This window comes from Ixodes scapularis, unplaced genomic scaffold (genome assembly GCF_016920785.2).
Source record: "Ixodes scapularis isolate PalLabHiFi unplaced genomic scaffold, ASM1692078v2 PGA_scaffold2__306_contigs__length_199485367, whole genome shotgun sequence".
Taxonomy (NCBI): Eukaryota; Metazoa; Arthropoda; class Arachnida; order Ixodida; family Ixodidae; genus Ixodes; species Ixodes scapularis.
This window is the reverse complement of record NW_024609857.1, coordinates 123,080,604-123,097,717: the sequence shown is the minus strand read 5'-3', so window position 1 is coordinate 123,097,717 and position 17,114 is coordinate 123,080,604. Positions and strand designations below refer to the sequence as shown.

Genomic DNA, 17,114 nt, shown 5'->3' with positions numbered 1-17,114 from the left:
TACGAAACAGTATGAGGCGCGAGCAGGTCGAGCACGCACGCGAACACTTGATGAGCGCTCGTTCTCCGCTTGCACTGAGTGAAGTCGATGTTCAATAACTCACGCACGATCATGCTGTTTTGAACGACGCTTACTTGCACGGCACGGGCTTCCATGCAACGCAAGCAGGCAGTGTTGTGCGCGCTCCTCCGCTTCGCTCTTACACCGCTCACGCTTACGGTGGAATGAAGTGTATAGCATCAATGCCACAACAGCTTTATCGTATTATATTTCAGACGCTGGCCCGTGGTGCTACGGAGTATCTACCTCGCATAACGTTGAGGCTCTCGTAGGGTTGAAGTTTTTTCGGCCGATTCGGTGAAGCCATACCTTCCTCCGACGTTCGTTTTCTTTTTCAAAGGGAATACTGAAAAGCTTTCTTCCCTTCTCCGGTCGACTTTTACACCGGTACACTCTAAGAAAAAAATGAGCACCTCCCCTAGTCATCATGCGTTTTGACGGCTGTAACTACCCCACAGGCTTGCTTAACTACCCACTGGGCTCGAGCCATTGAGCGTTACCACGCTGCTGGCAGGTGACAAGCTTGGGGTAGTCACGTTTTATAAACTCTTGAATTGAACATTCAAGTGCATGCAGTCGTTCAATAGTAAAAGTCACTTCAAAAATCCCCCAAAATACTTGAAACTTGTTTTCTTTGTGCGTTGGTTACCATTTATTCAAATTTGAGGCGGTCGAAACAGGCGTGTGGCTCAGTTCGCCTAAACTGGCAGAAAACAAACGTTACCAAAGAGTACAGGCAACCTTGCTAGGCACCCACTAAAACCCGAGGCAGATAAAAAGTATCGCGGTCGTCCTTTTTGGTTCCGTCGCGGGTTTCACCATGCACTGCTAGTAAACAGCTGGCAGCTGGGGTGCTATGTTTGTGTTTGCACTCCCAGGAGACTTGTAAGAAGGGAGTGACGTCAACGACTAGAGCAAACGCAGATTGGATGTTGACAGAAGAAAACAAAATCAACATCCAAGCTGCATTTGCTGCGTTGTTAACGTCACTTCCTTCTCCCTAGTCTCCTGGGAGTGCAAAAAGCGCAACATAGCCCCTCTGGCGTCGTGCTCGAGGATTTTAACCAAATCTCTAGAAAAGCACAGGAAGCTACGCACAGGCGTGACTTGACTGAAATGTTCGCCGGACGAGATACTCTTGTCGTCTTTTATTGTGCGGTTCAGTAAAGACCGTGCTCTCATTAAAGGCGTGATCGGTCAGTTCTGCGTGCAGATCAGTTGCAAATGGCCTCCTCGGTTCCGCCAAACTTGCACGCCTGTCATACCCAATTTTTTTTTTTGCTTTCAAGTGCAGTGAAGTATGAAGCATTGAACACCACGACTGAGGCCGGACAGGACGAACGTACACAGATATCTGAGATCATGCCCGTGTATTTCAGTATTTCTCTGTCTTGGGATATAAGATTCGCCTTCACTGGCTCATTTGGCACATTTCATGGAGCATACTCGATAAAAAATGCTTCAAACAAGTGTGTGTCATCAAAGGTGGAGTACTTTGAAGGGGACTAGGATTTCAGGCCTTTCGGCACGCGTTCCTTTTACCTATATAAAAGATTCCAAGTAAATTTCCAAAAATAAGGCGTTGGCAAACATACACCTGCTATTTGGATTAGACTTTTTTTTTTTAAGAAGAAGTACTGTTGGAGAAGCCAGCAGGTGCAGCGCAGAGAACTATGTTGTCGGCGTTCTTTCTTTGATGCTTGAGGCCGGTTTAGACACTTGCGTTTGAATGCGTTTGACAGCGTTGCGTCGAGAACCGAAAGCGATTCACCGGCACATCTGTGTTTCGTATGAAGCGTGGAATCCAATTCAAGGAATCGTCTTAGTACGCGATATAAGCAGCAGGGATGTCCTGGTTTCTCGCTGCCGCAGCGCAGTCAAACGCAACTGTCTGAACCAGGCTTCAGATAATTTAGCATACGTATTTCGCGTTCGCTGTACGTGAAGGCACGGGCCCGAAAGGGGCAATTCTGCACTGTCCTCTTGGCGCGAGCGCGAGCGCATAGAACGCATATTTGAAAGACACGCCCTTGAGCAGAAACAATTGTAGCGATGAGAAGAAAACTGAAACAAAGCTTCGGGGAGGACCGGCGGACGGGCTTCGCTAGAATCACTTCCGCGCGCTCAGTGTACTCAACATTTACTTAACCGCCGCTGAAGTCATTCGGATATGTAAAAAGAGAGAAGAAAATGCATCAGCGTCTTCAGAAAGTTGTGATTGCAGAAATTGGTTTCGATAATTAATACAATTAATTAAACAGGCTTCTGTATACTTGGTGTAGGCAAGCGAGAAAATGAAACTGATCGAAACGTGACGTGTAGCGACTATTCAGTTTGATTTATAACCTGCAGTTCACTTTTGCAATGGATTACATTAGAGATACGAGCGCCTTCCTAAGGGCAGTAGAGGAAAATAATATATACGGATAAATCTTGCACAGTCTTTTCGTATTTATGCAAAATATGACAGCGGTCACCATCCTTATCGGTCACAGAAAATACAGCAGTATATGCTGGTGGTGTCGACTGGTCTTGTGTATAGGAGTGTAGAGTGTCAGTATCTCATGTTGTACCTTGTGCTGTTTGTGAACGCGTTCATGTATAATATTGTATGATGTCTGTATGCCGCCTATGTGTGAAGTGTGGTGTGGAATGTGTAGTACGTGCAGTCTGGCGAGGCGCTCAGAGCAAAGAATTTTTTTTTTCTTAGTTTGAGCGCTGTTCGTTAGGTGGCGCGTGTCGCCGCCCAATTAAGGAGTCGCGCGTTTATGTGTCTACTTATTTTAGTGAAAAACATGGAGGAGCTCCATGGCTCCGCGGAGCATCCACAAAGGGTTCGGTTCTCGGCCTCTCGTCCCAGTGGGATCAGTCCCATAGACAGTTGAATGGGTGTTCCGTGCGGTGAATAGTGCGTGCACAGACGCGGTGAGGATTACCAGAGACTTGAAAGTGGATAACGAACGCTAACAGGCGAGCAGGAGCGTTGAACGATCGGAACCGACGCCGCTTAAATCGGTGATGCCTCGCCTCGCCCCTGTCAACCGAAAACGCCGGATCACTTGCGGCAAGCACAGCGAGCAGATTCTCTGTTCAATAAAGACATAATTTCATTTGTCGCTATATGATTCCTTCTTCGAATGTTTTCTTGCCGCGAAGTAAATGCAGCCGGCCGCGCGAAAGCAGTCGCGGACAAACCCCCTCGAAGGCCCCCCTCACATCACCGCCCTATACTCGTAATAGGTGCGGTGCCGGTGCTTCGAGGCGCGTTTTGGAGTGCTTTAGTGCACACAGAAGGCAGCGAACTGGCGTACGCACTTGAGAATCGTATTTTAGCAAAAAGCAGTCCAGCTCGCTAGGCCTTGCTCGTATTGCTCCTCTGTCGCTTGCCAGCCGCCATGTTGCTTTTGGGGGTGCTCACTGTGACTACCTTTTGACTGCATGCCGTGTGACTACCCATGGGGTCGTTAGTATTACTAAGGGGGGTAGCGATATCTGTGACGGCTTCTGACTACCCCAAATTTAGTACCCTAAGACTACCCTTTTGTTGAGAGTGTAGGCGCAGCAGCCCGTCATAATGCGCGCATGCGCGCTGCGAGAGCGGTCAGCTGTAGCAACACCAGCCTGATGTCAGGGCTCTCGCCAATGAAACTCCTCCCGCCAAGAGAGCGTTTGGGAAATTCATGGCGACCGGAAGTCCAAAACCGAAAGCCATATGTCACGTGACGACTGGCCAATAGTGTGTGCGGCGGCTAGTTCAAAGAATGGCGCCACTTTTCCCAGGATAGAGGGGCTTTATTTGAGCTCCGATCGGTACGCCATCACCCGGGAGGTTTGGAAAGCAGTGGCAGTGCCTGGATTCGTTCCCAGCGAGATTCGTGAATACCTAGAACGCCATCAAAGGGAGATCGGAAGGCAGGCGCTGGGATGTCACGGACGAGTGGCAAATGAACTGATTCAGGGAGATCTCGGCAAATCTCCTTTCGAGGCGCGGGAGGCCAGCTGTAAGATGGAATATTACGCCCGACTGCGACATATGGATGGAGATTGCTGGGGGCGAGACGGGTATTCGTGTATTCGTGTACATTCACCTACAAAACGTACACACAACATGGAGGCGACGTGTCATCCTACTTGGTACAAAGCATGGTGCTTTCGCTATAATCGCCGCGCCTACGTCTATGGAAGAATGGGTCACACAGGCGCGATCGCAAATCAAGACCATAGAGGCCCACCGATGGAGGGAAGAGATGCAAAGACACACGAGCATGCACTTTTGCGCATCTTTTAAAAACGAAATCGCCCCCATCACCTTTTGTGTGAATACACTGGCAACAGACTCCTCATCAAGGCACGAGGTGGGGCCTCGCGCACCCGCCTTTACCGATGGAAGTACGACGCCAACGTGACGGACACGCGCTGCACTGCATGTGCCGATGCGGAAGAAACAGTTTCACATTTGCTTCTCGAGTGTCTGGCACTTGTGCCTGCACCAAGAGTCGGCACAAGCATCGACCAGGGCCGGTTTGCTCATCTTGCGGCTGCGGACGCGGCTGCGGCCAGGAGGGATTTTTCTGTCACGTGACCAGCTCCATGGGGACAAGAAAGTACCTAGCGTCCCTTCCTAATGGCGGAGAAATCCGTGTAGCTTCGAGTACAAAAGTCTAATTTCGCTCGCAGAAACTGACTGCACAGGCTTTCAACTGAGGTCCAATTGACCGCCCCATCATACGTTAGGAGCGGCAGGTAAAGTTACGGCCAGGGAACGTAAATATAAACCAAAATAAAGGAAAAGTAACGCTAAACAAAAGCGGTGGTTGTGTTTTTATATATATATATATGGTGCCAGCGCCGGTGTGAGCAGCGTCTGCTGTAGTCGGGGAGAAAGAAGAAGACGCCGTTCGAAACGGTCGTGTTTTCAATGCTCTCCAGTGAAAACGCACCGGCCACAGGCCGGGGAACTGCTGAGGCTTCGGCCAGTACCACCGAAATGACGACTGAAGAGTACCGGACCGTACTTCCCCGTCTACCGACAGGTAATTTGAGTCTTCATTCTGTCTTTCTACACGGAGATCTCGCCGCGCGGCCATACCGAGCAACAGACTTCCGAGACGCTTTGCGGGACGTGGTTGACAGCCAGGATATCATCGGAATCGGCCAATTCCAGATGAGTCACGTCTGGATGGTGACCTGTGCAAGCGCTTTGGCCAAGGCCAAACTTGTGACCAAAGCAGAGCTCCGCGTAAAGGGGCGCCGATGCCTAATCATCGACCCGGACACCAGAGACGTCAAACTGAAACTTCTTTGGCTACCAGTTCACATGGATAACCAGCGTATCGAAGAAGCACTGGCGCCTTTTGGCACGGTCCGTTCGATTGTTAGAGAAAAATGGCGCTGCGCCGGGATGGAGCAGATGGAGACGCTAAACAAAGAAGTGACGTTGACCCTTCACGAGGGAATGAACGCGAGCCAGATACCGCACCAGCTCACAGTGTTCGGCTGTCGAAGCTTGGTGCTCGTGCCTGGCCGCCCTCCACTGTGTCTACGATGCTACCGAATCGGTCACATTCGTCGCGAGTGTAGGACCCCAAGATGCGCTGAATGCCGACGTTATGGTCATGCAACAAGTGAGTGCGTTACCACCTATGCGGACAAGCTCCGACAAGCAAGAAGCCCAGCTGAAGATGTCGTTTTAGAACACCTAATGGACATAAGCGAAGCGGTCGATGCAACAGGAGAAGTCATCTCTTCCAGCACCACTTCAGGGGTACAGCTGACGGCCCCACTGCACCCGCCACCTGACGTCAACCCTGAGTCGGCGACGATCACCACTGAATCTGAAAAGCCTGAATCGCTTTTGCAAGACAGCGGTTCCTTCACAGGATTCATTACATCGACGAGAGCGCTCGACCACGTCCAGTGGAACATCTGTCAAACGACCCGCCCCAACATCGGAAAAATCGTCTCAGTCGTCTACCACGGATGTCGCGATCGGCCACAACAGCGACGAGAGAGGCGACGCAAAACGCAGGCCAGCTTAGGTGTGTGAGCACCATTACAGTTAGGCCACACGGCCTGCTGACGTAGTGAAGGATGGTGATGAACTACCCCCTTAGCTAACACCTCCCTGGCATTTCCTCCCCTGAGCTTCGCTACCATCAACGTCAGAGGACTGTGTTCGCGTGCACGTCAGTCCCAACTGTATAGGGTCCTCTCAAAGGAACAGATTGACTTTGTTGCCGTCCAGGAGACAAAGATATCGTCCGACGAGGACACAGCTCGTGCATTGGACCCTTTCCTCTCAAGTTATGAGGTATGTGTGAGCCACGCGGATGGCTTGTCGGGAGGGTGCCTTTTATTCTTAAAGAAGAGACTAGAATACTCGTCATTCTCACATGCTGTGGATAAGGGCAGGTTCATATGCTGTGATTTTTTCTTAAATGGTATCTCCTGGCGTTTAATTTGCATTTATGCCTACAATGATGTTCGACAAAGACGTTTTTTCTTTTTTTTAAATCTCGCCCCTTTTCTTAACACCGACAGGCAAGTTGTTCTGTTTGGTGATTTCAATTGTGTCTGTAATATCAGTGATAGATCAGTGCCTCCTACAAGACCTGACAGCAGTGCTGACATACTAAACAACCTCACATACGACTTCCACTTATTTTATGTCGGTGCTTCTCAGGTTACTGCTAGTCGATTCACTCACATTGATGCTTCATGTAACGCGAGGCTTGACCGAGTTTACGTTTCAAGCCAACTTTTTTCGCATGTGGCTACTTATGAAGTAAAACCCATGTAATTTTCTGATCATTGCCTTGTAAAGGTTCGTATTGGGGCAGACGTACGTAATAAGTCACGTCCAAAATGGGAATTATGGAAATTGAACACAAGGCTTCTTGGCAGTGATGATTTTCAAAAACGTGTTCGTGAATGTTTTAACAATATGTCAACGAATGAAAAATTCGGCATTTTCGCCCAATGGGACTCATTTAAACAAGAGGTAAAAAATGAAGCGATTGAATTTGCTTGTATTGCGTCTTTTCACGTAAAGAAAGACGAAACTGCCCTTTTGCGAAACCTAAATAGCCTTCACGAATTGGAATGTGAAAAATCTGGTGAGTTTCAGGAAGAAATCATTCTTATCAAAAGTCAGCTGCAGCGCTATGAGCAAAATCGCTATAATGGTGCACTGGTACGTTCTAGGTGTAAGCGTTTCTTGTCATCTGAGACACCCTCGCGGCGTGCCATTGATGATCAAAGACGCCATGGGCTTTCCAGAAAAATCAAATTTTTGTACTGCAACGGAACCCTCTCAACCAACGATGTTGATATAATGCGCACATTCGAATCCCACTACAAAAACCTATTCCAGAAAACGCCATCTTCCAACAGTCAAATGACAGACACTTTAGTTTTCATGTTGCCTAAAGTAAGTGAGATTCAACGCGAACTACTTAGAGGACCAGTAACGCTGGAGGACCAGTAACGCTGGAGGACATTCGGAGTGCGATAGATGAGTTGCCTAACTCTAAAACGCCAGGACCGGATGGACTCCCAGCTGAGTTTTACAAGGAGCATAAGGAACTACTGTGCCCTTTCTTACAGAAAGTATTTCTTGAAGCTTACGATAGTGAACGCTTACCACCATCTTTTTATAGCAGCCATACAGTATTAATCCCCAAAAGTAAGGATGCAGAGAAACTTATACACGTAGAAGGATATCGCCCTATTACTCTCTGCAATGTGGACTATAAGATATTCGCTAAGATTCTGACAAAACGGCTTCAGTTCGTCACTTCTAGTGTTGTCGGCGACCATCAGACATGTGGAATTAAGGGGCGAAGCATACAGACCAATATACACGTCGCACGTTCGGTCATAGAGAGCTGTACTCGGCATAACAACCAGGTCGCCATAGTCCAAGTAGACTTGACGAAAGCCTTCGACCGCGTATCTCATAACTTCCTTTTCGCCATTCTTAGACACATAAACCCGGGACCAACGTTGTTGAAAGGAATCGAACTATGCTACCGAAGCTGTGCTACCCGTCTCATTGTTAATGGTTCACTCTCGACTCCTATAAATTTAGAATCGTCTGTTAAACAAGGGTGTCCCTTATCCCCTCTTTTGTTTGCTCTTTACTTGGAACCTCTTTGCTTGAGCGTACTTTCCAACCCTACAGTGGACGGTTATCATTTTTATTCCGCGGAAGTAAAAGTGTTAGCCTACGCTGGCGATATAGCGTTTTTCTGTGATGATAAGAAAAGTGTCGATAATGTCTTTACCTTAACCCAGACATTTTGTGAAGCATCGGGAGCGTTCGTAAATAACTCAAAATGCGTTGGCTTCTGGTGCGGCCAGTGGGCCACAACACCTTCGAGGTATGCTGGTATTTCGTGGAGCTGTGTAGCTCCTCAGTATTTAGGAGTACCGTTGAACTGCATTCGAAACAGTGGCTATTACTGGTCTGAGCGTGCGGCAAAGATCAAACGTCAAGCCAATATAATGAAATCAAATCGGTGGTCAATCTTTGGACGCGCAAAAGTATGTAACATTTTCCTTGTAGCGAAACTCTGGTACGTGCTCCAGGTGATTTGCTGTGCGAGAGGCCAAATTAAAAAAATTCCATAGAGTTTTTGCGACTTTTGTCTGGGATTCCACTTGGGAACCCATGCAACGAGACAACCTTTTTCGCTCCATTGATACAGGGGGACTTGGGCTGATTCACCTATTTTTAAAACAGGTGGTTGTTCGTTTTATGTTCTTCCGAACTGTATCCCATCATTTCCTGCGCACTTACGTGCAGACAGAACTTTCAGAAGCTTTACCATACTTGGTAGTCTCATCTGTGCCTGTAGGCACATTGCGTCCTTTCGGTTTCCTTAAAGAGGTAGTTAGCGCGATTGAATTTTTGAAAACCCGGTTTTCTCTGGAGTATTTATTTAAAGTTCCCCGAAAAACAATTTATGCTGATCTGATAGACGTTGTTTTTCCTGTACCTTTGTATCGAAGCGTATTTGGTAACGGTTCGGAACAAGATGTTTTTAAACGTGTGAAGAAAATGCGAGTGTCACCTTCTGCAAAAACCTTTTTCTTTAAACTTCACACTTCCACGCTACCTGTTAAGCCTTGGCTTCAAGAAAAAGGCATTTTCGTTCCGTGGTCAGTGAACTGCCGCCTTTGTAACCAACCGGAAACTATAGAACATTGTTTTATTTTCTGCACTGATGCTTACCTCTTCTGGGATGTGTTACAAAGAACTGTGAAAAAAGATTTAAATTTATAAGTGCCTACACAATCCGTTTTCTACCTTTAAACCCGAATGACAGCTTCCCTTATGATCTGTTTACACTGATCGGTTTGCATAGTCTCTGGAAAACGAGAATGATTGACAGAAATGCTGATGCTCCCCGGACAACAAAGTCGAATTTTATAGTAACTGTATCACATGTACGAAATGTATTTGACCATCTCGGTGAACGCCCAGACTGGTATGCTCTCTTAAATCGATGCATTCATCTTCCGGATTTTTAGACGTATTATTCAATACAGAATACTTTGTTGAGTTGTGAAACCGCACTCGAACCTATGAGGGGAACTAAACCCCCACGATGGTGTGACTTTAGATGAACGAAATGTATGTCGACGCCTGCACATGACACCTAACGCCAACCTTGGTGTACCGTGATTTCAAGTGCCTTGTGTTTTCTGACCAAATACCATGTAATAAATAAATAAATAAAAAAAAAACTGCTGTAGTCGAACGGTTAGAGTGCTGAGACTTGCCATCGCGGCGTAAACGTTTCGGGCTCAAATCCGGCGAAAATGTTTTTTTTTTTTTTTTTTTTTTTTTTTTTTTTTTTTTTATTCTGCGCGTTTTTTTTTTTGTGTGTGTTTTTTGCTCTCTGTCTGTGTGTGCCAACATAGAGACATGTCATCTAGGTCGAGACGCCTTGCTCGGCGAGAACGGATGTATCGGCAGTATGGCATTCTGGTGCTAGGCAGGGAACGCGTATTCCGAGAGCGCCTTAATCCTCTCGACGTGTTCGACGAGTTCGAGCTGCAGCAGCGATTCCGCTTCGGGTACGACGGCATCATGTATCTGGTAGAGCCACTTCGGCCAGACCTGGAACCACAGACGCGCCGCAGGCAAGTCGTTTCTACGGAGCTGCAGGTGATTGTTGCGCTTCAGTTTTTCGCTACCGGGAACTTTCTCATCACGGCTGGCGACTACGTGTACGTCCACGTATCCACTGCATCGCGGATAGCCAGGAAGGTGACTGCAGCACTAGCCCGTCGTGCAGAGAGGTTCATACGGTAAGTGGCAATATATTTATACCCTTTGTGGCGTTTAACCGGGCTATAATAAAGTCCTTGATTTACCTGTTCATTTGATGTCATGCCAGGTAACTTGATGGAGGATTATGTGTTCAGTGGTGTCAAAGTGACACACTTCAAGATTATTCTTTTGCTTTGCCAGGCGATTCTTGATGGTGTCAGAATACTACACAATCAATATTTTGCTACAGCATCACGTATATTTTTAATAAAAAAAAAATTGCTCGAAACCGAAACCGAACTGAGGAGGAAGAAGAAATGCAGAGGAGGAGAGGTTTGGCGTAAGTCAACTCTCTCCTCCTCTATATTTCTCGCTGTGCATCTAGCCATCTCGTACAATCGAGATGGCTAGATGCACAGCCATCTGGTTCAAACGAGGGAGCCTTTTTGAAGGCTCCCTAGTTCAAACTAGACGGCAATGCAACTAAACGGCTGTGCAACTTTTTTTTTTTTAATCAATGTAAATGTTGTTGTCTACAAGACACAAAAAATGCGTTTCATATTTCTTTTCTATTTTTAATATTCAGTGTGTGCCTTCGATGACCCACGACTTTGATCATATCTGGTGGTTGTGTCTAAACTAGAGAAAACGGCATGTGACCGCGGAAAAAGCGCGAAACACATGTACGACGAAACCGTCCGATCTGACGTCCGATCAGGCAATATGACGCTCGGAGGCGAGGGTTTTCAACGCTTGCCGGTGCTACGAAAACCCTCGCCCCCGAAGGTCATTCCGGCAGCTCGCACGTCGGATCGGACGGTTTCGTCGTACATGTGCTTCGCGCTGAAGAGAGTGAGCGCGATTCGAACAGTCCAGTTCCCGATCGGCGGTTTTCGGGCGGAAAGAAACCGAATTCCGAGCCACAAATTCTTTTCTGGGCAGTTGGGCTCTCACATGTCACTTACAACTAAAAACCTCGGCCAGCATAAATACCCTGTCAGTGTCCCTTTAAGATTGCCCACACAAGCGAGTGTAAAGGCGCGTTCACATACTTGCGACCGAGTATACGACCGAGTGAGACAAGACCGATTTTTAAGCCCCTTTCAATGACGTAGGACCAGATGCGCTGCTGCGGAGCAGGTCCAAAGCCGTCGCAAGAGGCTCAAAACGCGGTCTTGCCTCAGAAGGTCCTACTCGGTTGCAAGTGTGCGAACGAGCCTTTAGTGTATGAGTGACGAGAGCGATACTAACCGAAGTGGAAAGCGTTGAAGCATTCATAATTGTAAACCCTTAATATTTTCGCAATCGGTCCTAATACCTGGAGGAAACAATAAAACAAATTGGCGATCGCAGAGCCCTAGAAACAAAATGCTATTTTTCCCCTTTCAAACACCAATATGAATATGTTTTAATTCCCATTAAAAAAAAACAGAAGGAACAACTTTTAGCCAATATAAAGTTTCTCAGTTGTACTTCCCTCTCTACAATGTTAGAAAATGCATTCCATTACAAGTACTCGCTGTGTTATGAGCTCGTACTTCTCGATAATTTGAACAATGACGAATGAAGCATTTTTTGATCTACCACAACAATTATTATTTTTAAAAGGAGTCCACTCAATGGATATACTTTGGTATTTCGAAACAGTAATTGGTCGTATTCAAAAAAAGTGCTCCTTGTAACTCTTCACAAGGTGGGTGTATGTGACAATAATTTCAGTGCACAGATTCCAGAGCAGACGACAAATGTTTCAATGCAGGTGGCCAAATGAAGCTGAGGCGGCTGAAGTGCAGCAGCAGTTCTTTGAGGTGGCGGGCTTCCCTTCCGTTGTGGGTGCTGTGGATGGTACGCACATTCGGATTCAAGGATCGTCGGACCACGAAGAAGCGTACGTCAACCGCCAAGGCTACCACTCCATCAACGTGCAGCTAGTGCTGGACGCTGCATACCAAATTCGCCATGTGGTAGCAAGGTGGCCTGGCAGTGCAAACGACTCCAAGATCTTCAGGAAGAGCGCCCTTTCTGTAAAGCTATCCAATGGAACCTACGACGGCTTGCTGCTGAACGACAGCGGATATGCGTGCGAGCCATGGCTCATGACACCCTTCCTGGTGCCCTCGTCATCGCCAGAGGAGGAATACAACAAAGCTCACATCACGACCTGGTGTATCGTGGAAAGGTAAGCACATACATTATCATGATTTGTCCATTATCGCCATCTAAGTGGTTCAAATCATTTATATCTTGGTCACATAGAAACCCTCAAGCATTTGTCAGACATTTGGTAGGGTGAATGCTGACAAAAACACAGCTAAGTGTATCTAATATGAATGTGAAAAATACATAAACAAAGTTGATGACGGCACTAATTAAATAAAAATGAAACCTTCAAATGATTTAGTCTTATTCTTTTGCCTTGCTCCCCGCTTAAAATTGGCTAAAAGTGAACTATATCAACTAAAAAAGTGGACGTTACATTCATTTGTACTTTTTTTACAACGTAGCTTTTAGCTCGAATATTATCTTTGGTTATTTATGGTGCAGAATGCGATTGAGAGAAACCATTCTTTAGCGTCCAATTATTATAATTTTTACACTCTTTTCACATATACTGAAGATAATCTAATCGGCCTAACAAGTTTATATCTAACAAATTATACATAGGTTTAAAAAAAAAATCACTATGCTTGTGCAAAAGTGCAGGGGGTGCCATTTGTGCATTCTTCAAAATTTACCTTTGTTTTGATACAACGATGCGAGGAGCAATCAGAAGTGCCCTCCAATTAAAATGTTGGCCCCTGTAGTTCATTATACATACTGCAGCATCCGGCCACTTTTGCAGGACCATTGGCCAACTGAAAAGAAGGTTTAACTGCCTGCACGCTGAGCTCCGGATGCTACCCAAGAGATGCTGCGACATCGTGGTGGCCTGCTGCATCCTCCACAACCTCGCCAAATGGTTTCCGTGCAGCCTTCCCAGCACTTCCCTGCCAAGTGAGGTTCCCAGCGATCCCATCGAAGCAATACGGCCAGACAGCGTGGCAGCCCGAGCTGCTATTGTGGCCCGGTTTTTTTCGTGAGTGTAAGTAGACTTATTCCATATTGCGTGACAGGCACTCGCAGACGTTATGTTCTAAAGTGAATGATTCATCTTTGTTATTTGAACTTGTTAACTGTACCTCTTTCGCATAATGTATTTTAACGTTGTCTCAAAGAGAACAGTAGGAATGTGACAAGAGGATAAATAAAAACAGCAGTATTTTTATTTGCATACTGAAAGACTACAAGATACTGCATCAAACATAACACGAATGTCACATTGCCAAAAAAGTTCTAAAATCATATCACAGTGTTTTTATTTAACAGTTATGTCTGGCAGCAAGTCGCGTAGCATTGCTATACATATACGTAATAACTGCTGCCAGCGCCGGCCCTAGGGGTGGGCCACCTGGGCGGTCAAGGCGCCATGAAAAGGGGGGCGCCGCCGCGCCCCTCCTTTCAGCTTTTTTTTTTTTTTTTTTTTTTTGCTTTTTGATTTATTTGAGCACGGTGCCCGACACGACAGTATGCGCCGAGAAACTGAGGGAGGGAAGGAGACGAGAGCGGTCGTCAGAACGTCAAGCTCTGATACGAATGATTAGTGGGTAGACTCAAAGCTAGCTGCCTTTGTCTCCATTATGCTCGTCGAACGCGTTAAAAACGCGGAACGCCGACGTCAGGCGTGTGGCTTTCGTATTCGAACGCGTTCGACGAGCGTAGTGGAGACAAAGGAATACTCCGATACGAATGATCAGTGGGTAGACTCAAAGCTAAATAGCTTTGAGTCTACCCACTGATCATTCGTATCGGAGCTTAGCGTTCTGACGATCCCTCTCGTCTCCTTCTCTCCCTCACTTTCTCGGCACATATGCTCAATCGCCGTTCGTGTTTGGAATGTGGTTCTCGCCTGAGAAAACGCTCCTGTTTGGCCACCACCGGCCACTACTGCATGTTTACTTACAACGTAATGTCGTACCTAGTAGATAGGGAACGATTGAATGGGTTAAAACAGCGCTAAAGACGAAGGACCAGTAAAAGGAAACACACAGACACAGCGCTGATTTGCAACAGAATTTTTACTTCGACGCCATTCAGAAAGTAAGCTTAAAATAGGGGCGTATATAAAAAGGTGGAGTGTGGCCGGGGGGGGGGGGGGGGGGGGGGATGAGGGGCATGGCCGGAGTTTGCCAGAGCTCTTGTGGGTGTATAGCCGGCCCTGACGGCTGCCACTACGAAAAAACGCTTTTTGTTAGTTGTCATGTTCAAGTTTCAAGCTTCAAGTTTCTTAATTTCTAGCTCGAGCTTGAGCTTTTTTAACTTAAATAACTCTGCCTTTTCCGCCCGAGCCATCCGTTGCGCATTCGCAGCCTCCTCGTAATAGTTTTTTTGCCGCCGCGGCGGCTGAGATTACTGCTTCAGCGGCATCCAGTGCCCTCTTAGCGGCTGCTTTGTCAAGCTCAATGTTCTCTGCTTCACACTCTTGTAGTTCCTCACTTCGCCGCTGGAAACGACGCGCAGCCGTCCTGCACCAGCGACTTGGTCGGATGCCTGGAGGAGGTAGAGGCTCGTCTGCCCTAAGGCCAAGGTTTCCGGGCTGACCCCCCTCCTGCCTTGCAGCCCGTTCGTCCGGTGGCAGCAGAACTCCAGCAGGGCCTGTACAGAACCATGTTGATACTGATTTTAGCCGAGTGCTCAAAAGGCACACATTTTGCGTTGTTAAAACAATTCACAGTTTCCAGCAGCCCATTTTTGTGTTAGGTATGTTCACGCAGTATTGGGAAAAGTAGTAAGGACTTATCTCGGTTGCAGTTTTGAGCCACCTGTTTATACTGAAGCCAGTGTCATTTGAGAAACATCTGTCAATAATCGGTTCCATCACTCTACCCTCACCTCGAATACATTTTGGTCGGTGTGAAAAGATTACTGAACTTTACCTTACTATACTCACGTCCTCACTAGGCGATGTACGGCTGGAGGTAATTTCTTTCTTTAGCAGCATGTATAAGTAAGAAATAAGACATTTTTTTGTTCAAATAACTCACGAGTGTATCGCCTGTCCTTCTTTCTGCTTTTTTACAATATATGTGCACTCACACACTATAAAAGTGCAAACAGCCCTTTTCGCAAGCTTTCCACAACTTCAAATTCTCCTGGTTTGCTACATCGACTGTGCAGCCACAGAAAAAAAAAAAGGCTTCTTATTTGTTGAATTAAAAAGTTTATGTCCACCAGGTTCCCAAACTGATAAGTACATATTTTATGACTTTCTGTTTCCGCTGTTTTCCAGCTACCTTTCGAGTTAAGAAAAAAAAAAAAAAAAAGCACGGAAGATTACATAGAAAATACCAATTCAACACTTTTGCAGGTGATAAGCTCCACTGTGCATCCAGAAATTCAGGACTTATCCAGAAAAGATGACTGAAAATAGAGATATTGGCAACTGAGCCTCAGTGAGCAGCTTGATTTTCCTGAAGATTGAATCAACGCTAGTTGCATACGTCTCGGTGTCGCCGACAATGACGTCATCCAGGCCACCCAAATTCGGCGAGTCCTGCCCAATGACGTCCAGCAGAGCCTGGAAGATGGGCGTCACCACATGCGGGTTGGGGCCAGCACCTGTTGAGTTAAGGCAGAGGAGTGTTCTAAGTGTAAAGACAACAGTCGATGATAGGTCAAGAGCGAAAGCAGAGGAAAATGAAAGGTGGGGAGGAGAAAGCAAGCTAGAGAGAGCCCCCGGGGGGAAACCTAGTCTCCCCTACAGAGCCCCCTGATTCCTTTCCCCACCCCTCCTTTCTCTCTCCCTTCATTCTTGACCTGTCATCGACTATAGTTTTCTGCCAGGAGACACAACACATCTTTTCCTAGTACTAGCCCTCCACATATTTTACTATATTAAGTGCCTATGGTGAAGCGTAATAAGCAAATTAAATTTGCATGGGCTTCTTACTCACTCCTGTTTGATTTTATACCCTACGGTTGTTGGTATTACCGAGCTTTCTTTTTTTTTTTTTTTTCTAGTGAAATTTGCTTGATCGCAGGTTCAAGTTCTATACTTTGCCTGACTGCACTCCCGTTATGAATGTAGACAAGACCCTATAAGCTCTATAACATTCTTGGGGGGGGGGGGGGGGGGGGGGGGGGTAGTTCTGACTCACCAGTTCGTTTTTCATGCGCTCGTAAGAGCGCATACATGTCTCTGGCTTTCTTTAACAACTTCCGCCATGCCTCCTGCAGCTGCCGTGCACTCCGCGGAAAGCTTATGTCCATAGGCGTGAGCACAGGGAAGGGCAGGGGGGGCGGCCGCCCCCTCTAATCATCTAGGGGGGGGGGGGGGGGGGGGGGCGCAAAGTTGGCCCGACTCGAGGCGCGACGGCGCCGGCGGCATAGGCCGCCTGCGCTGAAGCTTTGAACAAACTGTAGGGCCCTCATTTTGGGTAGTACAAGCTCACCTGATTGAGCATAGCCCTACTTATGGCACGTTGGTCGAGCTTTTTCAATTCTATGTGCTGCTGAAGAGCGAAAAAACACCGCTGGACGCCAGAAATCGGCCAAACTCAACGTTGCAAGAGAATCGAAAAGGCCAAATTCATGACACCACCGCTAGGGCACGCGTCTCTTACCTCTGGGTGGTGACGTCACAACACCTGTGTCGCGACGCTTTTATTTTTTTCTTTCGTTTTGATGTCTACTTTGGAACGCGTGAAACGGCATCTCTTGGCTCACGCTCTCAGCGTCT

At 47.0% G+C, this 17,114-nt stretch overlaps 1 protein-coding gene across 1 annotated transcript; it reads left to right on the top strand.

The window, feature by feature from the left end:
- Positions 1 to 5,158: 5,158 nt before the first annotated feature.
- On the top strand, positions 5,159 to 6,106 carry LOC115330062. The gene has a single exon (XM_029991773.4). The coding sequence runs from the start codon at positions 5,225 to 5,227 to the stop codon at positions 6,104 to 6,106; it is 882 nt and encodes a 293-aa protein (XP_029847633.3). The 5' UTR covers positions 5,159 to 5,224.
- Positions 6,107 to 17,114: the final 11,008 nt, after the last annotated feature.